General features: G+C 36.5%; 2 protein-coding genes across 2 annotated transcripts in view; both read right to left on the minus strand.

The window, feature by feature from the left end:
* Positions 1-19371, minus strand: part of LOC145687943 (HEAT repeat-containing protein 3) — an 82185-nt gene extending 62814 nt beyond the window's left edge. The window contains exons 1-3 of the mRNA XM_081761526.1: positions 19102-19371; positions 12123-12292; positions 5565-5652 (exon numbers count right to left, since the gene is read on the minus strand). Of these exons, the coding sequence (XP_081617652.1) occupies positions 5565-5652; positions 12123-12292; positions 19102-19266 (423 nt within the window). The 5' untranslated portion in view covers positions 19267-19371. The remainder of the gene's footprint in view (positions 1-5564; positions 5653-12122; positions 12293-19101) is intronic.
* Positions 19372-20861: 1490 nt separating this feature from the next.
* On the minus strand, positions 20862-21611 carry LOC145692947 (zinc finger MYM-type protein 1-like). Its single transcript, XM_081768576.1, has one exon. The coding sequence runs from the start codon at positions 21609-21611 to the stop codon at positions 20862-20864; it is 750 nt and encodes a 249-aa protein (XP_081624702.1).
* Positions 21612-25834: the final 4223 nt, after the last annotated feature.

Below are 25834 nucleotides of genomic sequence, written 5' to 3' on the forward strand. Positions count from 1 at the left end.
CATAACACACAAATATTACGCTCTTATCAGAGAAATTTCACGCTTTCTGAACCGAAGTTCGCTAGTTTGCTTCATCATGGTGGATCAAAACCCGAAATGTATACCATCGCATGCTAATCGTTCTGCACAGAAGCAATTTAAATACACGTTGACGGTCACATTTAGGTACAAGGCATGACACTGTGTGAAGAACCGAAAATAAAAACCATTTGAATTTCTGTTTCAATTAAAACATCACGTCATTACAACACATGTAAAGCTCTTGCCAGTCAGATATCTTGTTAGTTGAATAACGTTAATATATCGAGAACTACCCTTGCTATTTATCTTTTTACACACCATAAATGAAATGAAATCTTTGAGTTTTACGTCCCACGGTTATGCCAGTGAGGGTAAGGGAGACGGTGAAGATAAGAAATGAATGAAATAGTGGAATGAAGAAAGTGTGAGGAAACGGGAGAACCCCGAGAAAACCCACGAGCACGGCGTTTGTCCACCACAAAGCCCACACGGTGAGCTGGGATCGAACCAGGGACCAAAAGCACTGGAGGTGAACGCTCTACTACTGAGCCACCGCGCCTCCCTTTTACACACCAGAGTTTGTCTCTCTTAACTGGAACACCTTCGCACAATAAGAGCGCTTCAAAACCAAATTTCTCATATACTTAAAAATAAAATCTCGACATACATAATCTTAATAGGTCACAATGTTATATAAAAACAAAACAAGATTGTAACAGAAAACAATATTTGACCATTTACAAATCATCTATTCTTCTTCCTTACTTCAGGAGTGCATTTGTAATAATTTTAGTAACATCGACAGGTTATTACATATAAATAGTTTTTTGTCACCTGAGATCGAATTATGGGAGATCTACTACTAAAAGTAATCGTGTTATTATCAAGTTATTTCTATCAACCTATCTGACAGAAAAAAAAAGACTGAAGTATTCAATACATTTGGAAAAGATAATATTTCTCTTTTGCACAGTGATGAACATTTTCTTTTAAAATATCTCTTACGTAAAATTTATTATTAAAAATGTTCAAGCCATTATGCATGCATGCAGGAATTATGTTTTGCGCATACTATATGTATGCCCAATTCACGATTCTGATCTACCCCGCACTTTTGTGCAATTATCAAAGCTGTTTTTCTCTTTAGTTTTAACGTCTCAGGAATATACTCCGAGACAAAGGCAGACGGTAATGACGATAATAATAAGTGATAAGGTAGAACAAACAAACAAACAAACAAACAAAAAAAGGAACCTTACGAAAGCCCAAGCATACGGTGTTTGTCCACCACAAACCAAACACCGTAAGAGTAGGGATCCAGGGGGTTCACGCACCAGATGTGAGCACCACTGACCCATATAAAAGCTATTTTTAGATATGTGTGTTACTTGCACTGTGTTCAATGGTTTGTAACGAAATTCCAACACACTTTAGCTTTATTAAATAAATAATAATAAAAAAAAAAAAAAAGTCAGCAAAATTTTATCATTCATTCCTGGCAAAGGTATAAGACTATACTGCATAGTCTGCTTCCTGACAAGTGGGAAGCTACTTCAATAAAGAAGCTGCGGTTTTCGGGACAACAAAGCCAGAAAACAAAGAACTCACGTGTTTATACGCGATCATCTCAAAGTGCACGCCATCTGGTCCGCAGCCCTAAGTAGGTTATTTATTATTATTGTTTTAGATCATTTATACGGTACATGGTACAACTAAGAATAATACAAATCCAGTCCCCTATTGACTTATGTTTGGTCAATTACAACTGTTAGCAAGGTTAACATTAACATATACAACTTTTCTGAGAAGGACGACGAACTTTATATATGAGCAATGTTCTCGCTTCTTAAGAAAGAAAGAAAGAAAAAAAAAACATCCATTCACTACGAGAATCAGTATTGTTAAACAATATATATTATTAGATTCAAAATAAGTTAAAGTTTATGCAGTACACGTTCTTTAATCAATTAAAGACCGCGGAAATTGCCTACCTACTTTCGTAGTACTCTATTTTCTTCAGGACGATTATTTCGATCTTATTATCTAACACAACAGCATAAAATTCTCACATATGACGATTAGTAGGCACAACACATTAATTTCCAAAATACTAATATAAAATTCTGTCCCTTACGGTTTATAGGTAGAGCTAGGTTGAATAATTGAGCGTCCGGAATCGACTCCCACTATCGATTTATTTACAAATCCTCAAAATAGGATACAATAGTATTCACAAATATTAATATAAAATTCTCTCATATAAAGTTCTGGATAAATACAGGTATCCCTCGACCTGACGGCCTCAGGAAGGAATTCTCAGTAACAAGTTGCGTGAGGAGTTGTAGGACACACTCTGCTCCACTGCAAGCAGAGGGGGTTAAGGTTCCCGTCAAGGCTCCGCTGCAAGCCTTGGTCGAATTGTGGTTAGGATTCTCCCGCTGCTCTACTGCAAGCACTAGAGAGAGGTAAAAGTCACGGAACCGTTAGCTCCACTGCAAGCTAAGGCTATGGGGTGGGGTAGGTGCCTTTTAGACTCCACTGCAAGTCTATGGAGAGGAGACCAGATAACTGGCGAAGATCTGCTGGCTGCGTTCCATTATATAGCCGTCCTGGCGGCGGTGGTGCTGCTGCTCCTATGCGTCATGTGGTTTGTAGGAGGCGCTGGAGGTCCGTCGTAAATCCATGTGATGATGTTTACAAACAAGAGCGTAAAGTATTGTTTGTATACAGTAGCACGTGGGACATTACAATATACAGAAAACAAAATACATGCAATACTACAAACACAAAACGTTAGCGCACTAATTATAAAATCATACGTTTAAATATTTTTGTCTTAAGATTACATAAACTGGTATACACAAATGGAAGCAAATTCATGATTTAAGCTTGAAAAATAGTTACAGGTACGGTAAAACTACGAAAAAAATTAAAAAGCCAAAAACAGGTCTTATTATTCATAAAAGTTAGTTGGTTGGATTGAAGTTAAGCGACCCTTTCATCATCGGGACTATATGAGACGTGGACCTACAGCTTAAACTGGAATCCGAGCCACATGAGCTCCCACATGGAACCCAATCCGGATTCCACTTGCCAAAAAGGACGTACGGAAGCCATATTATAACTATGAGGGAGTTCAATATCCACGTAAAGTAAAAGTAAAAAGTCGTTCTCATTATGGCCTGATTTATTTTTCAGACTTTAGAGATCGTGCTTAAATATGGATTCAAGGTGGCAATTAAGCCTCTTAAAAACTCATAAAAGTCACTGAAGGGTTACAAAAATTATTCTGAAGATGAAACGGTAAATCCAGTTCTTCACGATATGTGATTGTTTTAAGATAGATCAATGACAAAACGGAATATGGAAACCAGAATAAAAGAACAAATTACCGATGCTGAAGATAGAAACTCAGTGGTATCAGTACCATCCAAGGTTTCTGTGATTTTCAACATTCTACTAAAGACGTAAAATTTCTACACACAACTTCTTTAGTGCAGACATAATGCACTTGAATTATACCAAATGTATAGTCACATTAAACTAAAATAAAGGTTGGGAATCAACCTAGTTATTCTATCAACATATTAACAATTCTTTCTGATTTTATTTTAGCGTCTCTTTCAGCAGCGAGGCCGTATAAGACGTGGACCTGGTACAGCTTACCCTGGGATCCGAACCACACGAGCTCCTGCCAGGAATCGAACTCGGGTCTCCTACGCCAAATTCTATCCATAAACTCTGAAATATTTCCTCTGAATCCTGTTTTACCGCAAGTTACCACGGAATTGCTACTGACACGAGAAAGGTTTTTTTTTTTGTTTTTTTTTTTTTCTTCAAAACTGATCTGACAACACTATATTTTGAAAAGGAAATTTATAAACACATGCCGACATTTAACTAGCGAGGGAGTGTGTAGGTTTTGATTATATTTCTTCGTATACAGTTACCAGCTTCCTGCTTTGCTAGGATCAGTTGAAGGAAACAAAATTCTAATTAAAATTATTTATATATATATATATATATTAAAATTATTGAAAAAAGCTACAAATAATAAGGCGAAAGCGCAACAATAAAAAATTTGAGCAAAGTGTGTTGCATAATGTTGTCTTTTACAATGTTGGTGAACAGGAATGAAAATCAATGCTCATGCGCAGCGACCAACCGCAACAATGCAAAATTACTTCCACTACAATTCTATGGACACTTGGTAGATCAATTATCTCAATTTATGGATGTAGATCAATTATCTCAATTTATGGATCGTTTGATCATCAAAGTAAAATGACAACATATTTCAATCCAACTGGTATGTACAGCCATTTTGTCGTGGAAAGGTAACACACAACCCTGATTTCAAACAGTCTCTTACCATTAGTGACCTTAAAATTAAGAGACTAATAAATTCAGGGTCATACATTATACATGAAGGATAGTAGCTTAACAAAAATTGAATGGAACTTTTGGATTCCAAACAATTTTCTGAGTACGGCCTGCAAATAGGATACCAAAATAATCATCCCGAAAAATTTAAATTGTTGTGCAATTTCTTTAGCCTTTTACTTATTAGATTTAAAGTTCATACAAAAATTATCTATAAGACTAGCCATGTATAATGAAATGCTGTTTGATCTGAGAATATTTTTTTTCTTATCTTTCATTTCAATTGACAGTACGTCTCTTTCCATAGTTATCCATTACACCGTATTCAATTCGTACTCCTTCTTAATAATAATAATTAAGCTAAATAAGCATATGCTTGTCTTAGGCTTGTGACTGTAGCACAATTCACGCCAACGGCGGCGGCCTAACATTCACGAAACATAAGAGCAGAAGTACGGGACGGTATATTCAACAAATAAATTACATCTTTAGTTCAACGTTTAAGAATATGTCCTGTAAAAGAGACGAGTGATACATATGAGGAATAAGAAACTACGCAAGAACCTGAGAACCCTTGGAAATTCCACGAATACTGTCTAACACATGGGTCAAGGTCGAACCAAAGACCTTTCATACTGGGTGTGAATACTCTTATCACGAAGGTCCTGCATGATAACTAAAGAATACGTTAATTCGCTTCTTCAAGTAAGCAAACAAAGAAAGGAGGAGGAAGAGACAGGCACAGACACCGTGTGCTGTTGATTCGGAACTAAGAAGAGACACAATAAGAGCGCAAAATCTTCTGAAACAATTTTTCTATTTCACTTTGTACGATATCGTTCGAGTAGTGCGAACAAACCTGTTAACTTTAACTAATTTAAACTTACAATTGCAATTCATGCTGTGAACAATGAACCCTAAAAATAAGTATAAAGTATCTGTGGATTGAAAACACAAGAAATCCGCGAAAAGTAATTATATATATATATATATATATATATATATATATATATATATACTGTGTATATATAAAGCGAAGCGTCATTCTTTTAATTTACACAATTAGCAAATTTTCATATCACTAAAGAATAAAATTCTATCTATATTAGCATCTACAAAAACATAAAATCATCACTCTAAGATTTTCAAATGAAATTTACCTGCTGAATTCCAGCGGTTAATGATGTCATGACATCTTGTTCCACCAGATAATCACAAACTTCAGGCCCACCAGTGACACATAAATTTCTGTTGAAAAATAAAACAATATCTTATATAAGACTGTAATTTATAAAACCTTTTTTTTAAAAAAAAAAAAATTAACGTAACCACGATTGCACCGAATCTAAGTGAGACGATGATAATGGTGGAATGACGAAAGTGGGAGGGAACGGGAGAATCCTGAGAAAATCCAAGCACATGATGTTTGTCACTTCGCGGGAGATATATAACAGCTAGTGTCTTCATAAAAGCATGTGAAACAGTAGGTAGTATTTTTGGTTCATTATGGATTAAATTAAATTAAGAAAAAGCTCACTATACTTTAAGCCAGAAATCATTTATCACAACACAGTTGTGAAATCAAGTTTCATTACTTTTTTCTTAAAGTAATATATTCAGAAATCCACTTTTATTACTATTGTTACTTATTCTGTTACCTTGTTTTGCTATTACTTTTATTCGTATACCTTAAGGTTACGATTATTTTTTTATCGTTTGTCATCAATTCAGGCATGATGGGAAATTGATGGCCTGTCGTGCAAATTTCGCGAATGATTCACTTGATCCTATTGCCTGGTAAACTGTACTTCCTTTTTTTCTGTAGTCAAAAAGTTTACTTTTTATTTCATTAGTAGTTGTGTATAGGTAATTATTATTATTAAATACATATATATTGTTAAATTTAAGAACACGTTATAAGGACTATTACTTTTTTCACATTGCTATTTGGTTTTGGTTTATGCAGCACTATGGCATGTCCTTAAGCAACAATAAAACATTGGTTCAATATGTTCTCAGCAACTGCTTAATCGTTCATGTGCCATACTTTAATACTTATAAGGAAAAGACTTCTGAAATATTCTAATAAATATTTTGTCTAAATGGGAAACACGTAAACTTCGTTAGTGCAACTGATTACTATCCATCTATCTACATATGTCTTTTTAACTTATTCATTTTTATTTATTTATTGTTATATCTGGTTAATAAAAATTTTAAGCTGAGATCTTTCGACTTTTACATTATGAAGAAAAAAAACTTTACCACAGCAAAATAGATAAAAATATATTCCTTTCAATTTTAAGTTAATGTTTAACACCAGTTGACTACTTTGGATTAGAGACCTACACAGGCCGGGCCGACTCTGCTATTTCTTTGGGCCGGGCCGGGCTTGGGCTGGACGACACTGATTTCTCTTCAGGTCGGGCCGGGCTGGGGCCGATCAATTGCAATTCTTTAATAATTATTGACTTTCGTTAAACGATAATTGGAATAAAGCCAAACGTTGAAGAAGTGTGTCCGTGAAAAATGTTACAAAGAATGCAATAGCTATTTACAGTTTGTGTTGCTTAGCGGCTCCAATTTCACTATAGAGGATTGCAGGCATTATGCGGTAAATTAAGCTCTGACCTTGACCTTCACTGAACTCTAAATATAACAAGAAGGGGTGGGAATGTTTTGCCTGTCGCTAAACAATACTGCCATCTTCACTTTATGCTAAAAATCAATTAAGTTAGATTTTTGTTATAGGGAATGAAGTTTTTGTTCTCTCGATGACAGGCAAGGTTGTAGGAGGCAATAGTACAATTCGGGAGGCAAGCGTCAGGTTGTGAACCAGAGTTTAGAAAATGTTTCTGAGGATTAGGTCAAATTTAGTACTAAATTTTGAAAAAGACTGGGGCTCAAGCTAATTTTTTAAAAAATTTGTCGGGCCCGGTCCGGGCTTGGGCCAAGAATTTTAGAAACTTATCGGGCCGGGCCGGGCTGAAAATCGCCAAAACTTTTCGGGCCCGGGCCGAGCCGGGCCTAGGTACGTTCGGGCTGGATTGGACTCGGGCCAAAAAATTTGGCCCGTGCAGGTCTCTACTTTGGATGTCTCGTGGATACTCGGAGGTGTTCAGGTTATCCAAATGTGTGACTGCTTATTTTCATGAGTATTTTAATTTATATACGAGTTGGCTAACTTTGCTCAATTATGGTTATGAGATTGGTGAGAATAAATTAGTTACAAAGTAAAGTGAGCATTGATTTAAATTTCACCTATATTTAACAAAAGAATAATACTGTACCTATGCTTTTACCGTTTCATGAAGGCACAAGGACACTAGATGTTGTTCTCAAGACTTTTTTATTGTGTATAAATTGGACAACCAACAATTATGACGCCACATACTGCGCATCCAAATTTCCAGTACATATTAAAAGGAACGGTTATTAGTATATTTAATAGCATTTTGTAGATGCTATCTGACATAATTTCTACACTTTTAATATTCTCAACTGTAATTACTAAATGAACTCATAAGATGCGTATCTTTTAAAAGAATACTAACCCTTGAACTAAGCTTAAGCACCCGCATTATTTATTCGTAGACGTTTCGATGGCTGCTTATGATCATATCATCAGTACATGATAATTAAGGAATATGACAAGCACTCATCGAAACATCTATGAAAAATTAATAATACGGTTGCTTAAGTGGAGTTCAGGGTTATTATTTCTTTATTCCTCATTGTTTTAAAGTTATTCACTAATATTTTTTAAATAGAAATGTGCTTAGTGAAGTCTTAAATGGTCCAACGGTTATTCCATTGATCTTTACTACAACCACTGGCGAAAGAGCATACTTATTTTACTAAGGTGATTATAAATCTTGCAATATTTCCACAACACAACCAGTAGGCATCTGTGATCGACCATACATACAAAGTCACTGGCCCAAGAGGTAGTGCAGTAAGCGGACTATTTAACACGGAGGCTGCCACTCTGTCAGTATCTTCGGTCAATTTTTAGTAGCAGTGAAGTTTAGTGATCAACAACGTCGGATACGTCAATTGTGACTGTATGAGTGTGAATTCAGCCATAATGCTGCGGCAGCAACCCAAAATGCTTGTCATGCGAAAACGGAAGGTGCTCTGAACCATAACACAGAACCTCACTGATTCCAGAAATTTCGTGCAGGTTGTAAAAATGTAGATGATCAGCCACGATCCGGCCGCCACAGGGCAACAGATTCTGAGGTCACACGACGCGCCACTGAGGAAAATCCATCCACCAGCACATGACGATTGTCAAACGATCTAGGCATGTTTCAATCCACTGTAGTCCATCACCTTCACGAACTTGGGAAAGCCAACAGGAGCTGTCATATCGTGTCACATGAGTTGATCTCAGCTCAAGCCTAGAGGAAAGTGGATGTGTGCCGATAACTGTTACAAAATCAGTATGATGTGTGCTTCCTGAAACGGATCGTCACATGCGACGAAATAAGGATGTTTTTCCGAAAGTCAAATGTGCAAATATAGTGGTTGAGCACGGGCCAACTTCCAGAACTGGTCGGCAAACAGGACCATTTCGAGCATACTCTGAGCTCCTTCGTGGCTAAACGGTTAGCGTACGCGCTTTTGGCGTGGGGGACTCGGGTTCGATTCCCGGCGGAGCTCATGTGGTTTAGATTCCACTTATTCAGTAGGTCCCGTCTCATATAGCTGCTGAAAGGGACGTTACACTCACAATCATATCAAATGAAATCGAGGATACTCTGTATGTGGTGGAATTATAAGAGGATAATTCACTTCAAGTTCTTCCTAAAAGTCGTACCATCAAAGCGGTTCTTTATTCCGTACAACTGGAGCAGGTGGAAGCTGCACTATGTCAAAAATATCCTGCACTGGTGAACCGAATATGTGCTCTGTTACAGCAGAACAACATAAAACTACACCTAGCTGGAAAAACGCAACAAAAGATTCACAGACTGGATGGCATCGAACTGATGGCACACCTGGCATATAGTCCCGACCTTGCCCCTTCGGATTACTACCTGTTTAGGTCCATGGCGCACTTCCTGAAATCACGATGCTTCACCAACCAGCAGGAGGTGGGAATAGCAGTAATTGACTTCTATGCCTCTCAGGACAAGACATGGTTCAAAGAACTGGTAAGAAGGTGGCTGCAGACAGTCCAACACGATGGTCTATACCTTGAAAGTTAACCTGCTTCCACTGTACTGTAATAAATATAGGTATGTTGGGTACCAGAATATTGCAAGACTTACTGACTCGCCCCTGTACACATGTCGTTTTGTCAGCTAGTTCAGAAACAACAGACCGGCACGGAATCACTTTCCTCTACAGAAGAAAATGCACTTACGTCGTGGAAACCGTATAAATTCAGTAAATTGTATTTTCTTTATTATTATTATTATTATTATTATTGAGTTCATAATTTCGGGTGCTTTTTCCCCTCTTAATTCTCAGAGCACTTAAAAAAATGGTTAGGAAAATCTGAAATATCACAGACAGTAAATGTAAATGAATTAATAGTACTTACAAAAAACACTTATTTTGTGCGACAGTTTAAATCTATTGTGGACAACATCGTGTCAATGGTTTTCTCAGTGTTCCCCCAGTTTCTCTCACTTTTAATTCAACTCATTTCTGCATTACCGTTCACTTTCATTATATATTATCTTTAACTTAAAAGTTATACTTACGTAACGTTATTAAAAATAAATTCTTGCAACTTCAATACTTTACGTCACTCTAAATTTAATTTCTTTATTCATTTATCAGTGTTGCCATATAATAAATACTGAATGACTAAAGTTGTAAAACTGTAAGTAACCACTTCTAATGACAGCTATTATTGTGAAAAGTCTACGTAGTATCCATTGTCTGACAATAAAGCCTTCTATCACTATCTTCCTTCTTCACAAATAGAGAGGAATACGATTGAATTGTAGTTTATTCATAATAAAAATCCAGCTTTAAATACGTTCAAGAGTAATTTGAATCAAAACTGGGGTATAATTATAAAAAGTGCTATTAATGTTGATAGGAAGTGTTACTAAATTGTGCACATGCCCATTCAGACAGTGATTTATAAGTGATAGTCTGTAGGTCATGGTCATGTAATCACTGACCATCAAAGAATCCTTTCTATGATAGAAGAACCGCCCAAAGATATTGCAGTGAAGTAGAGGAAGAAATTAATGATGAAGAGAAAGGCACAGTATATTGAAAAGTGAAGTAATACAAGCCATCAAAGGAACAGGAAAGCCGCTAGAGATGACGATATACCAGATTTGCTCAAGGAACAAGACAACAATGCATTGTAAGTACTGACTTCACTTAACTGGCTAAAAGATTCTCTTGATGTTACAATGATTGCATTACTCAAGAAAAAGCAAACAAAAAAGTGTAGTGATCACAGACATATTTGCTTTATTTCCCACACTGGAAAGATTATTGCGCACATACTGAACAGGCAGATGAAAAGTAAGATAGAACAGAGATTGGAGGCAAGTCAATTTGAATTTCGGAAAGGAAAAGGCACCAGAGATGCTACTGGGTTGATGAGAATTATATCAGAATTAGTTCTGGAAGTACAGGAATCTTTTGTGCTTATGCTTCATCAACTGTCAAAAAGCTTTCAGCGGGTAAATTGAATCAAGTTTCTGAAAATACTTAAAAGAAATCAGGGTTAACTACAGACACCGACGACTCACTCGCAACCTATAGATGGGACGAGTGAAGTTGCACTTAAATCAAGGAGAAACCAATAGTTTGGAGACTGGAAGAGGAATCAGCCAAGGATGTAGTACATCGCCTCAAATATTCAGTGAATGTTTAATGAAGGAAGCATTTAATGGGAATTGGAGATTTCAAGACTGGAGGGCAGATCATTAACAATATCAGATATGTAGATAACACGGTTATTATAGCTATAACTGAAGGAGGATTATAGGAGATGATTGACAAAATAGTTGATACTGAGGATCCCAAAATAGTTGATACTGAGAAGTTACATGGGATGGAAATCAACATCGAAAAATTGCAAGTCATGGGAATACCCCGAGGGAACGCGCCCTTATGAGTCAGGGTAGAACAAAGAAAACTTCAAGAGATCGATAATTTCAAGTATCTGTGAAGTATTTTGACAGACGCTTACTGCACCAGAGAGATCAAGCCAAGAATTGCTATACGCAAAGAAGTATTCAGCAAGAAAAGATTATTCTCAACTAGGAGGTTAAATATTGGACTAAGAAATGTTGGTCAAGTGCTATATATAGATTGTATTGTTCAAAGTCTTCTATATTACGGAAATTGGAGAAGATAAAATGGACAGAGAGAGTAACATAAGATAATGTTTTAAAACGGGTAGGAGAGAAGAGGACGCTTTTAGCAAGCATCCTTCATAGGAAGGCAACTGGATACGTATAAGCAAGGTTGTACAATACTGCAGGATACCGTGACACACATACTGACATATTTCCCTTTTATAATTGGGGTTTGATGATCCATCGTTACAAATGAAGATACACTAAGTAGATTATACTTTTAAATCTGAACTTCTGGACTGTCGGAAGTCTTGCCTTAAAACCTTTTTTTTACGCATCCTCTACTCTCATCTATGCACCCAGAAAATAAATCAACATTTTTGTCATTATAGAATATTTACTAGTATGCAGGAATTTTAGGAAATATTATTAACATACCTTAATGTTCCAGCAGCACACTGACGGACACTTGAACTTGGATCCACAAGAAACGGAGCAATTATTTTAACAATATTGTGCTCTACTAAATCGTCAATAGTAATTTGATCAATTAAATCGGCCAAGGTGTTTAATCCGCACACCTTGGATTCAACATTGCTGGACTGAATCTGTAAAATAAATAAAAAGTAACGTAAATTGAGCAACAATGCTATCATGAATAACAACAGTCGAAAATTAAATATGCTAACAACTGGTACCCTCAACGTCCTTATATTCCCCCCAAGAATTACGGAAACAATGACTAAGACATATGAAATAATTAGCATGAATCACATTTAAAAAAATAAAATTAGATTACGTCGGTACAACTACGACTGGTTTTAAGAATCACTGAGCTACCCTTGCTCACGAAGTATTTTAACTAACTTTAATAGTGTACTACAAAAATAGCGACTTTCAACTTATACATCATTTGTTATTCTTCCAATAGCTCCTAAATGCATCATTCTTTAGCTTATAGTGAGCAAACCAACTGCACGTATTCATTATCTCAGAGCATTTTGGTGAAAAAAGTACAAAGATTTTGAAGAGTAAAAGTATAAAGTACAGACGTAAGGGTTTGATAGATACATAGGAAGGGGAAAAGAAAGGATAAAACAGGTACTTTGGAGATAAACCGAAGTTTCTTTACACGCCTTTTTAATTGGAAAATTGAGCTTTCTCACTCTTCATTTATACTGACAAAATGACAGTAGATTCCATCATTCTTTTCTCATAATACGAAAATAAATAAGTAAAATACTATATTCAGAAGAAAGGAAGACAATTTTCAGTTTCACGACAGTTTTCCTTATAAACTTTTCTCATCGCCGTAACCTAATCTGGTTTTGAGAGACCAATTCAGTATAAAACTTGTAGCTACGAGGAGAATATGTTGTACGACAGTTTAGGCAGAACGTCCATGATATTTTAGACTTTAGTGAAATGTTGGTGCAGTTTTAAGAGCTGTCGCCTCAAAAATTGTAATTTTACGGTAAAATTGAGTAAGGAATTAAGGTTCATTGGTGTTCTACACTACATAGAGAGAGATGTATTTTATTTAACAAAAGTAGTGTTACTAAAGTGCTACAGAAAATCGTATAACTGTTGATAATTATAGATTAGTGTTTGGATATGATAACTCGACAATGTCACGAAAATTATTTTGAGTATGTCATAGCTGTTCAGACACTGCAAAAAATACATTAAGACACAAGTAAAATGATCTTAAAACCAGTTCGATTTCTTGTGAAAGAACACCCCTGTGCTGAAAATGGATGAAAACTACATTAAACAAACAAACAAATATGAAACCACAATCAAAGTGTATGCAAATTGCAAACCTAATGCCATGATATAGCAGTGTAGCACAATACATACGTCAAAACTCTCCGTAATTCTGTCAAGACAAACTTTCCGTAATTCTGTCAAGACAAACTAAACAGTTCGTTTTGAATGTGGTCTACTGGAAGACCTGTCAGGTGTAGTACATGTAACGGAGGCATGACATTAATTTTTGGAAGGGTGTTTATAGTTGATTGGACTAGAGTTCAGCGTTCCTTTTCAGCACCCAGGCTATATGAGACGTGGACTTAAAAGTTTAAGGAAGAGTCTGAATCACCGTAATGCGATTACACTTGAAGGTTCTCCCAGTGAGAATTGAAACTCCATCCACCAAACGCGCGCACTGGCTACTAGACCAGTGTGATGGGTAAGTGGTCAGATGAATTGCAATTCAGCGTCCTAAGAGACGTGGACTTACAGCTTAAAATAAGATTCGAACCAGATGAGCTCCAGTGGGAATGAAAGGACAGCACGTGAACTTTAATTCCTCCAGTAATACGCAAAGTGGACATGGGACAAGAAAATTAAATACTAAGTTAATTTGTAACGTGAGTAGTGCCTGTAGCCTTCAAGAAAACTGTTCACGTACATTCCCACCGCTGTTCTGCGATTGATCCCTATGAACGAACAATCGCAAATGCTTAACAGCTTCATCTTGCTTTAAAGAGGACGAGATATAAACTTCGCTTGTAGCATCCACCTAACATAGATTGGTGCATATTATTCAGTAATAAGAATGTCGTCAAACTGAAAAATCACATCATTTTTCTTTTTTTAAATGACATTCTACAGTCCATTTGATACAACTTGTCCCTTCGACAGTTGCTTTCCTCTGATTTTTCCTTCCTGCACGTGGTTACAACAATCAGGCAAGAAGAACTGTTTCTATGGACGTTCAGCCAATTATAATGCTTCATTTCTCTCACTCTGCAATGGTAAACATTCCACCCTTTTCGCACGTTGCCAATTCGAATACAAAGAAATGCACATTGTTTTAGTCAAATGCCAACTTGAATAGTGGACCTGCTGGTTACTGAGAGCATTCTTTTTAGTTCTCTTCTGTGGCATTTAATTTTATAAAACTGAGATACACTTGCAGTGAATAATTTCGTATTTCAATACTACACGACCTCAAAGCTGGCAACACAGCATTGAGCACCACGTGCGCGCAGCGAGCTGTCAAGAAAGGACAAGCAGTATCAATTGCAGTATAGTACACTACATTGTTATTTTCTTGGTAGTCTTAAAAAAAATCCGACCACACATCTCTGTTTGTAAAGCTCTGCAGTTGGAATTATATAAAGCAACAGTCGATTTCCCTTTGACCAATTAAGTAGTCAGAATATCCAAAGTAGTCAGAATATGGCTACCCAAAGTAACGTGGTTGGAAAATGGTTAGGTTATTTTTTAAAATGAAAATTAAGTAAAAACTTTCAGTTTAACTTCCCAAGATTATGCCCTTTAGGTTAAGGAAGACAGAATTTTTTAAAAATAAGACTGTCCATATCCATAGTAATTTTTAAGTATAGATTCATATGACTGAAAATTGATATGCAGCAAAAGTAATAATTCATACACTAAACACGCAACTAACTGCGGTAAGTGGTAACTATCAGTAAGAAATCTTAATCTTTTTAAGTTTAACGTCCCACGGATATGCCGGTTAGGCTAAAGGAGACGGTGATAATGAGAAATGAGTGAAATGAAGAAAGTGGGAGGAAACGGGAGAACCCCGCGAAAACCCACGCACACGGTGTTTGTCCACCACAAAGTTCACTTGGCGGGGGCTGGGATCGAACCCGGGACCCCATAACTATCAGTAAGAATTAAACCTATTCAGATTCAGAGCAGAGTGAAGCTGATGAGCGGGTACGGAATGGCATCCGTGGTGAGGAAGCGCGCAACAACGAAGGGAATACGTATAAACAAATATTTTCTTTGAAACTACAATCACACTCAAATTAGAATATACATAGCCTTTATAATTTCCCTCCCGTGTTCGCTTTGCGCAATATCAGACATGTCTTCAATAGGCCACATTCTAAACGAAAAGTTTGGAAATGTCGAGAGAATTTCGTTGTTTTGACAGCGTATATTGTGCAACACCATTGTATTCATGGCGTCTGGTGCGCAATCTGGGAAAACTATCTTGATTGTGTGTTGTTTTTACCACCTCAGAGAAGTTATCTTCAACTTCTTTCATCTACGGCTTCTGAAATTGAAGGTTGCCAGCGCTAGAAAGTTAGCATTTATATTAGCATGAAATATTAATTATTAATATTCTTTATCACCAGTATTATTACTAAATTTTATTTTCTAATATTACAGTTGTCATAAAGATTATTAATATGAGGTTTTGTGACACTCTTCTATATTAGAATTATTTATATGTTAACGGTTAACTATGAGACTGTTTTTGTAAGTTCACCTTCAGTTTTAAGGACGACGACATTGAAAATTTACTCCTCTGTTATCAAGGTACAGTTAAAAATAGATCCAGTCTCGTTTAAGAGGTGTATAGATTTCTAAAGAGGAAGAAATCAATCTTAATTATATATCAGAATCTATCTGAGATTCCTAATAATGTCGTAAATGTTCATGCGCCATGACCGTGATACTTTTACCGTAATGGCCACCTAGTACTTGTTGGTACGTGACTTTTTCATTATATGTCACTCAAATACCTATCTTCCCTAACGCGCTTGCTCACTATGGAGTCAACTCTCGCGTAGCCACCAGCTCGCTCTTTCTCTGAATCGCTTAGATACATTACTTTCAGTGGTCTTCTATCACAGGTTGATTTGTATTTTTATAGCATCTGTCCGCACGCTGTATTTTAAATTTTAAGGCAGTTGCAGTCTATTTGGTAAATGAAATGCAGAAATAAGAAAATTATTTATGCAGTCCTAAAGTGGTAGGTCAAGTTTACAATGTCTACTCCAGCTATTATCCTTACGCAGACAGGAAAATTTGTACACAAACTCAAAAATTCCTACTTCTTATACTAGTACAATTTTAAAGCGGTCCTACTTATCGATTCGCAGTTAGAGGGAGTACTATAAAGTTGATCCAAAACTGACAATGTGAAAAAATATTCAAATTGTGGTTATACAATAAGCATGAGACAACAATTAATTTAAATAGTATATACATAGACATTGGTAATTTCACTCCTTTCTTAAATAACTTTTCCGAGGTTAGCGCCGATTGGTATTCATAACTTTCAAATCCCCCTTTCGTGTGAAGTCACTTATTTTAACCGTAGGGATAGGGCTACCTTTTTTTACCCTTACGATACCTCGTAAGATTGGATCAATAATACTTACTGCGTCATTCTAATTTGCAAGCATACTTATCAATCTGTATGCATCTAGGTATATGTTACGAAGAGCGACGAAAAATGAAGGTGTAGGGTAAGTTTAAGAACACCACATACATCTTGAAAAATATACAGGGAAAATTGAACACTCCGGATATACTTCTAAGAGATAAATTTAAATATTAACACAGCTGTAGACATAGGAACTCCTATCACTGCAAAATCCCGCACATTAAGGTATTAGCCCTATAGTAAATGCAATATATAACCCTTAACCTGACCTAACCTACCCTACTCTAGAATCCGTAAAGACGAAGCTTTCCGACAGGTAAGAAATCGAGAAACACAGTGAGTTTTGGTTATCCTTGCTTATGTTCATACCCACTGTCGCTGACGCGCCCTCTCCTTGTGAATTTACCCGCGCGGAATCCTCCGGGACCTAATTCGTTAAGGTAACATTCGTACTTTTCAGTGGACAGTTATTTTCTTTTTATCATCATTTTTTGCTTTGTAATTTATATTGCATATTTTGTTTTAGTAGTTTCAGTTGTCAGTAGTTTACAACACTTAATAGTTGGAGGGTATTAATTCTGCGCTGTAATACTATATAGATGCATACGGATGTAGGAGCAAAGGAAGCATGAAAATAAGAAGTATTCGTGATTAGCAGTGAAAATACAAGCTGGAAATGAAACAGGAGTAATTGTACGTAAGATATACTAAAATAATAACACGTAAGTAGCGTTTCAAAGTAGGTTCGTGTTTGCACTATCTGGGGCCGGCATCTGCGGAAGTAGGTTAAACTTTACAATTCCCACTCCAGCAGGTATCCTTACACAGAAATGAAAATAGACTTGATTTTTTTTTAATATATATATATATATATAATGGTTTTCTCATCGGTACCTGACTCTATTACACACTATCCCACTCTACTGTTCCCTTTTAAAGCGATCTTACTTATCGATGTGCAGACGGAGTGTAGGCAAGTCTTTACGGCCTATGTTTAGCAGAAGGGGTCCAGCTCTTTTCTCTAAAAAATGTCACAATTTTGGTAATTTCTATTCACATTCGGTTAGTTTAGGGTAGGGTTGGTTACTTTAATTAAGTTAGGCTAGTTTAGGTTAGTTTAGTTTATGTTATATTAGTGTAGGAGTCCCGCATAATTTTCGAAAAAATCATAGAATTTCGCTTATTTCTACTAATATTACGTTAGTTTAGGTTAGTTCAGGTTAGCTTAGGTTAGTTTACGTTGGGTTAGGTTAGATTTGGTTATGATATATATGCATATGTTACATCTAAGTACTTACATCACTTATTTCTCCTGTAAATTTTGTGTTTTTTACGTGCTTCTGGACCCCTTGTACTAAACATACCCCGTCTTTACTTTAGGCAAGGCAGTGACAATAAGCGATTCATCTGAACCGGTTCCCGCAGTTACAGTTACAGTTCCCAAGAACGAAAGACAGAAAACAACGCGTCCTGCGTGGTTCTAACCCGCCTTCACTCGCTAACGCTCGCTCGGCAATACTATGTGTATCAGGAATGGCAACGACATTAGTGAGAAAATATCTATGCAGGGGCGTCATTTAGGGGGGCAGGGAGGGGCATTTGCCCCCTCTGAGTTTGCGATTTATATAATTTTATCAATAGAATAGTAGTAACTGAGTGAAAAACGTGAAATTTTACTTATATCGAGGGGTTTTGCCTCCCCCAAGCAAAATCTGAAATGACGCTCCTGTATCTATGTGAATAAAGAACAGCAAAGAATTAGTGGCAACCTGTGAATAATATTAACAGTGACAGAATATCACTGCCTTGCCCAAAGTAAAGAGTTACCTTACGAGCTGCTTAGTTTACAAGATTGTTTTCGTGCAGGTGAAGTTTAAGAACACCACTCGAAATGTTGAAAATTAATCTTCCACTCATTACGTAAACTTTACAATATACACTCCGGGGTAACTCTTTAGTTTGGGCAAGGCAGTGATATCCCGTCACTGTTAGTATTATTCACAGGTGTCGTTGGTTCCTTTCTGTTGCTAGGGATTATTCATAGACTATGTACGACCTTAAAAAGGCAGTAATAAGGCGACTTTAATTTACTACAATATTGCCCTTGTACTTAATGCAATCAGTTCCTGTCACTGCCTTGCCTAAACTAAAGATTTGCCGCTCGTAAAATAGGATGGAAGTTCTTGGCATTCCTAAAACAAACATCAGTCTTCAGAATATTTTACAAATAACTGTGGACGTGTTACTACAAAAAATACAAACCTGTTCCACAATATTGGTTAATGCACTCTCTTTCTTTGTAGCGGAAGTGGCACCTATGTTATTCGAAACAAATTCCGCTTCCTCCTCTTCTATGTCTTTCACACTCACTAATCCTGTTGGATTCACTTTCTTTCGTTGATATCTTTTGCCTTTTGATTTCCCCATATTGAACTTATTTACAGTACAATTACATTTTACGTTTAAGCACGTCACATGTCATATGGCTTCATGGAAGCAGCCATGTTGGCGAGGGAAGAAGAAGAAGACGTTATTAGGGAACCTGTTTCCACAGCTATAATGTATGAAAAACTAAAGGTTTGGTTTATGAAAAATTCAGGAAGTGTCTCATTACGTATCAATCGGAATCATTCGGTAATGGTTTGTATGAAAGCAAAGCAAAATTTGCAATAAGAGGCAATTATAATGGCTTTTGTATTTTTTCGTTGCGTGGCGTTGCATTGTTGTACCCATCTGACTTCTGTGTTGAAAATCACTAATGAGAGGAGCCAGTGGCGGATTAAGCTTCGTCGGCGCCCTAGGCACAAACTTAATGTGCGCCCTTCTCAAAAGAAAAATAGTATTTGAAACATTTTAAGGCTAATATAAAACTAGTGAAATAAGAAGCGAAGTATAAAAATCAATAATAAAAGTAATAGTCCTAGTACAAACAATTCATTTTATGTATGTGCTATACCTAAAATTATGTAATGTATTGAAAAATTAAATTCACGAGTAATAAATGAAGGTGCTTCTGCCTCACTTTGATTGCTACAAACTCGTGTATAAGTTCTTCAAAGTTGATGTATCCATCAGTCAAGATGTGTGCTTCGATATGAGGAATAGATAACTTACATCGTTGAACGGAGATAAGTCTTCAGTCTTTTTAGAGCCGAAAACGAACGTTCAGCTGAACAGTTTGTTACAGTAGTACAGTAGTACGCAAATTATTCTTAATGCAATCTCCATATTTGGAAACACAGATTGCAACATTTCTTTCCATATAAATGCTAGCATTTCTGCTGGTGCGTCACAGATTTCTCTCGTTTTCAAAAGTCCCGCAAAATATACACATTCATTTGATAACGTTGATTCGAGATCAGTTTTATATACAGCCTGAAGGTTGGCTGCGGGCTCCGAAATGACACAAGAACTTTGCAGAAACTTACTTAGAAACATGAAGTGGTCAGACATTATTTTATAGTTTTCCTTTCTTCTAATTAATTCAACGTGCAATTTATCAAGAATAGGAAGAAACACCTCAACTTTAAATGTTTGTCTTCCTGCTACAACAATCTCATTGTCTCTTACTTCGTAGGCTTGAATGTTACGTTTTCTAAACCTTTTCTAACTACGCTCGTAATCCATATCAGTTTTCTCCATGGATTTTTGCTCATAAGAGTCGAACATGTCACGAAGAGAAGTTATAAAGTTTACAAGTGATTGAACATGTACTATTGTTAAATCTATGTTGACACTTTGTAATTTCACGGTGACACTCTGGAATCTCTTCAGTATATCATTCCAAAGTGATCCTGAAAACAGTTTCCACCCTATTTAGTTCTTTCAAGAGGGATAAGGCCTAATTTCGAACTAGAGTTTTCTCAAAAGGATCATCGCTTACATGAGTAAGGGTCTGAATTACACTATCCCAGTTTTCATCCTCCTCTCGTGCTGACCAACATGTCTGTGATAAAGATTTTTAGTGTTTTCATTCCTGGATATATATGAAAGAAGCAAGTAAGTTCCAGCCTTTTGTTGAACTAAAAAATGTAAATATTTTGAAGCATATTGAAAAAAGCACATGCTACCCTACAACTGCTTGCTGCACTACTTCCGACCAAATTCAAAGAATAAGCTGAGCAGGGCACATAATACGCTTTAGAATTGATTGCTTTAATTTGAGCCTGTAAACCTGTATATGCCCCTGACATATTGCTGGCATTGTCGTACGACTGACCTCTGCAATTAGTAAGGTCAATAGAATGTCTGGTCAAAATATCTATTACAGCTTCGGCTAGATTTTCAGACTTGTGACTTGGATTTGACAGAAACGAAAGAAACCGTTTAACAAGTTTACCCTCTTTATTCACGTATCTTAACACAAAAGATAACTGATCAGTATGCGAAATATCTGGAGTTGAATCAATTATTACGGAGAAATATTTACTTTGTTTTATGTCTTTAATAATTTCTTTTCTCACTCTATCAGCAAGTAGTTCAATAACTTCATCAAAAATTGTTGAAGGCAAGTAGCTTTTATGACCTTTCCCCGGACTTCCAAACCATTCAATGTCTTCTGCTAGAAATGGATCAAACTCGGAAATAAGCTCTAAAGACATCATGTATTGCCCGTTGTGCAGAGAATTGAATTTTTCTTCGTGACTACGTAAAGGAATCCCGCGACTTGTCAACTTCTTTACGACAGGAAAAACTCTTCTTACACTGTGACTTCTGAATATGTGATTGAAGATGGTTCTCCAAGGTCCCAACAGGTTTCTGCATTTCTGCATTGTTCGCAGTTTTTGTGTCCAGAATTTTCGTGTGATGCTAGAATATTTGAAATGTTTTTCCAGTCTGAAATGCCCTGAGTTTCTATCTTTGTTTTGCCTTTGAACAACCTACATGATGCACAGTATACGGCGCCAGTGCAACACGAATATACCACATAATTCCGCAAAATCGATTCGCAATTCACAAGTTTACGAAAACAAAAGAAACAAACAAAGAAATCACTCTTATTTAAGAATCTTGTCTGGCCTAATATGAATCTCTGCAATTTAGAAATATCGTTTTCAGTATTCTGATTAATTCCGTGTCTTAGAAGAATGTCAATTGTAGACTATTTCAGGCACCACTCGGCACGATCGTCACTAACGAAATTTGCACTCTCACTGTCACAATCACTAATTCCTACGAACTGAGGAGACACTACTTTAAGTGTACTTTCTTCATACACTAAACCCACAATATTGTCAACATTTTTCGTTTCACAGAGTTCACCCGATGTAACCGCTTCCATATCAGTTACTGAGCTGCTTTCGGAAATCACTTGTTCAGTTCGCCTAAAAAATGTATCCAGTGTAAAAAGCATTTTCTTTAAGGTTGCTTCTCCTTCACGCTGAAAAAAAAAAAAAAAAAAAAACACCAAATCGCAAACGCACTAACAACCAACTGAATGCACCAGAAAATACGGTAAGGCAAAAACTAGTTACATCGAATTAGATATCTGCGTAATTATTTATTGCAAAGCGCCAATACTCGTCTGCATATAACAGAAGTATCTCCGAGTAGATTAATAACACGGTTAAAAAAACAACCACTTTTTAGGCCCATGCGAAAGATGCACTAACTCACTTAACAGGAATTTAAAAAATGACCGACTGTATTTTCTTTCGCTCTGTCTTTTATATATATTTTTTAAAAAAAGACTGACATTGTACAGGCAATGCGACTATGCGAGTTTCAAACAATCAGTCTTCTTTGTCGCCTGGCCATTGATTCACAAGGGTGGTCACAAATCAACGGTTTATTGACAAAAACAAAACAAGATTGGGTGGGCGGCTTGCATTATTGTCATTGCAAGCGAAAAAGTCACAGCACAGATTAAAAAACAAAGTGATTGACGCCTCAATTCGAATCTGAAGGAAGCAGAGCAGACGGAACATCTCGATAACACATATGATATATACAATACACCAAGGTTTCTTCCGTATGAAGCGAAAGTGTTACAAACCATAGATTTGAAACATTTGTTTCAAAGGTCTAAATTGTTACTGCGTACGTAAGACATTTTTTATATTCTGGAGAAACGATTTGCCGCCCTCAAGAGTTGCCGCCCCTAGGCACGTGCCTAGTGGGCCTATTTGGTAATCCGCCACTGAGAGGAGCATGTCTCCAAATATTCGAAATTTAGTTTTTAGAGGTGGGTGTCAAGTGCCGGGAAGAGAACAATAGGTATCCATCTACTACCTGGATATCATCTGCTAACTAGATAGACTTAGATTTGTCATTTTACTTTTTACTCGCTAAGTTAATCCACCTGTTTAATTGGTCGCGCTGAAGCAATGTTAAGTTGCCCTGTGTATGTTGGACACCTACATACTCTTCATTTCTTATAAATCCCTTCGGAACATTTTTTACTTCTGTATGTTGTTTCAGAGGTCCATAAACCCAAGCGCGAGAAACAGGAAAAGTTATCCAATGAAAGTTACTCTTCAAAAAAAAAAAAAAACAAAAAAAAAACACCAGGTATAGGTACTGTTTATTGCTTTTATGTCTGTTGTGAGTTAATATAAGGAAATATTGGTGCCACTAAGGTTTCCCTTTCATATTCTTCATTCCAATTTTTTTTTTTATCTAGATGGATTTATTAAGTAAGAGCTTTCTCTTTTCATCACGTATTCGATCCTTTTTTCATATGGATGCTCCCTAGAAATTGACAACAAATGACTATATCAGATTTATGTTCAAAGTGTTAACAGGTGAGTTCACTAGCAGATTGAGAAGTATCGTTTGGGAAGGGCTATTCGCTTCCTGGAAGATGAGCGTAGCATCAAGGGACCAGAATTTTAATTTGCAAGAATGAGACGCATATGAATCCGGGTTGGAGGGGGTGTAAACCTGATTCCCAGATTCCATTTTGGGACCCAAACTTGCAAGTTTTTCTTTTTTTAATGAAAGTATATTCTTTGTGTAGATTTAAATTGAACACACACTTCCCTTTCCGAGGCATAACAGTTTCATGATACACTTCACACATAGTCACTGCAATATATCAGATGCACTGTCTTGCACGATACTTGCACAAAAGAAAATACTGTATTGACGATGGCATTCATTTTAACGAAGAGTGTACAATTTGCTCTAATCCTTTAAATTTTAAGTAACAATTGCAGGACAACAGTTGGAAAAAAGACGCAAAAGTAGATAACACAAGTACACATGCGGTCTACGCAAAAGTAGATAACAAAAGTACACATGCACAAAGATTAATACAAAATTCATCTATCTCTATATTTGTATGGGATCCACGAAACACAGTATAATTATAACTATGCTTACAAAAACAATAAAATTATATTACACTAGCCCCCGCCCCCAGATCTCCAATTTGCTCGGCATACGGCCTCCCACAATGTAGCAAATGCTCCTACATGCTACTGTGGTACACTATTTCGCGTTCTTCCTTCTGTGTCTTTCATATAGAATTGGATTGAGCTAAAAATCTGGCATGAAATTCAAACATCTTGTAAAGCATTTTTGTAAACCGCCTCCACCTCTTTTCCTTCCGTTCTACGTTAAAGGAGCAATTCGACTTAGAAATGCATTTTTTACAATTTATTTCCATTTGTAGAGTTGAAAATTCTAAAAGGAATGGTGTTTGTTTGATCGCGATACGTTCAGTCGTTAGCGAGTAACAGAGGAAGAAAGATTTTGTGATGACGTCATGGGTGGGCAAGGAGCGAGAGCAGGCTTACATACTACACAGTGCCAAGCATTTCGTTTGTGAGAAGTGCGGTGGCACGTTCTAAGTGCGGTTTCGTTTTCCAGAATTGATTGCAAACACTTACAAATATCATCTGCATGTAGAAAATGATATCTGATGGTGGGCTGTACAAACGTTTTTATAATATTATAAAACGTATCCTATAAAGCATGAGTTCAATGTTTCAAAAAAAAAAAAAAAAAAAAAAAACGAAACCAATATGTAAATAGATGGCGGAGGAGATTGTTGCAACACCTAAGTACCTTTTCTTTAATCATTCTTCCGATTCCCAAACATAAGTATGTTCATTTTCACGTTTTGCTGCAATTTTTAACGCTGACCCTATAATTTTGTGCTTCAAGGTATGTACAGGAACGCAAAATATGAGCAAAAATGAAATAACATCTGTAAAGTTTGCCAGAATACGAAAAACACTTCACCGCTTAAATTTCTTTTATTCTCATAGCTGTCCGCGGAACAACTCTCGTCACCCGTTTCATCATCATTGTCACATGATACAGAGAAATTAAACTATGGATCAATGTCTTGAGGAACAGTCATCGTCATTGATTCCTTCTACAAACCGGTATATTTCACTCCCCAATTCACATTGTATAGCTTATTTCTAAAGCAGTATCTTCAGAATCATGAATGACATCGTCTTTATTACCCTCTAATGCCTCGTCTTGACTACAACCGTCAATTGCGTCTTGTATGATATTTGTACGTTGGTAACTGGACCTAGATCGGTGCTTGTTCAATGGCACGGATTTTAAACCTTTCAATAATATACTTGAAACAGCATTCTTTCTCAGTTCGCGTGTAAATAATTCTCCTGGCATTAGCCAGAAGTGGATCTAGCCGGTAAAAACTCAGGGGGGGGGGGCAAGTCAGAACCCAGACTATGATATGTATATCATGTTTACTAAAAACTTTCAAAACTATCTAAATAATAGCTTAAATCAATTTTGTCACTCAAAAACTGGGACCCAGGCCCCAGCCTTGATCCGCCACTGTCAATAACTTTTCTTTCAGTAAACTTGACTTCTCGAAGGTAAGCTCTTCAAGATGTTTGGAACACGAGTGATTTTATTTGGTACATTTTTTCCCATTGATTTTCTTGGGCCATAATTTATATCGATCTGGTGATTTCTCACGACTTAGAAACGTAAGAAAAGATACTTTACGTCCTCAGCTTCAATTGCACAAGAATTACAACCGAAAACACAGCATTTCTACTTCACTTCA

The sequence above is a fragment of the Thermobia domestica genome, chromosome 1 (genome assembly GCF_964235325.1).
Source record: "Thermobia domestica chromosome 1, izTheDome1.hap1.1, whole genome shotgun sequence".
Taxonomy (NCBI): domain Eukaryota; kingdom Metazoa; phylum Arthropoda; class Insecta; order Zygentoma; family Lepismatidae; genus Thermobia; species Thermobia domestica.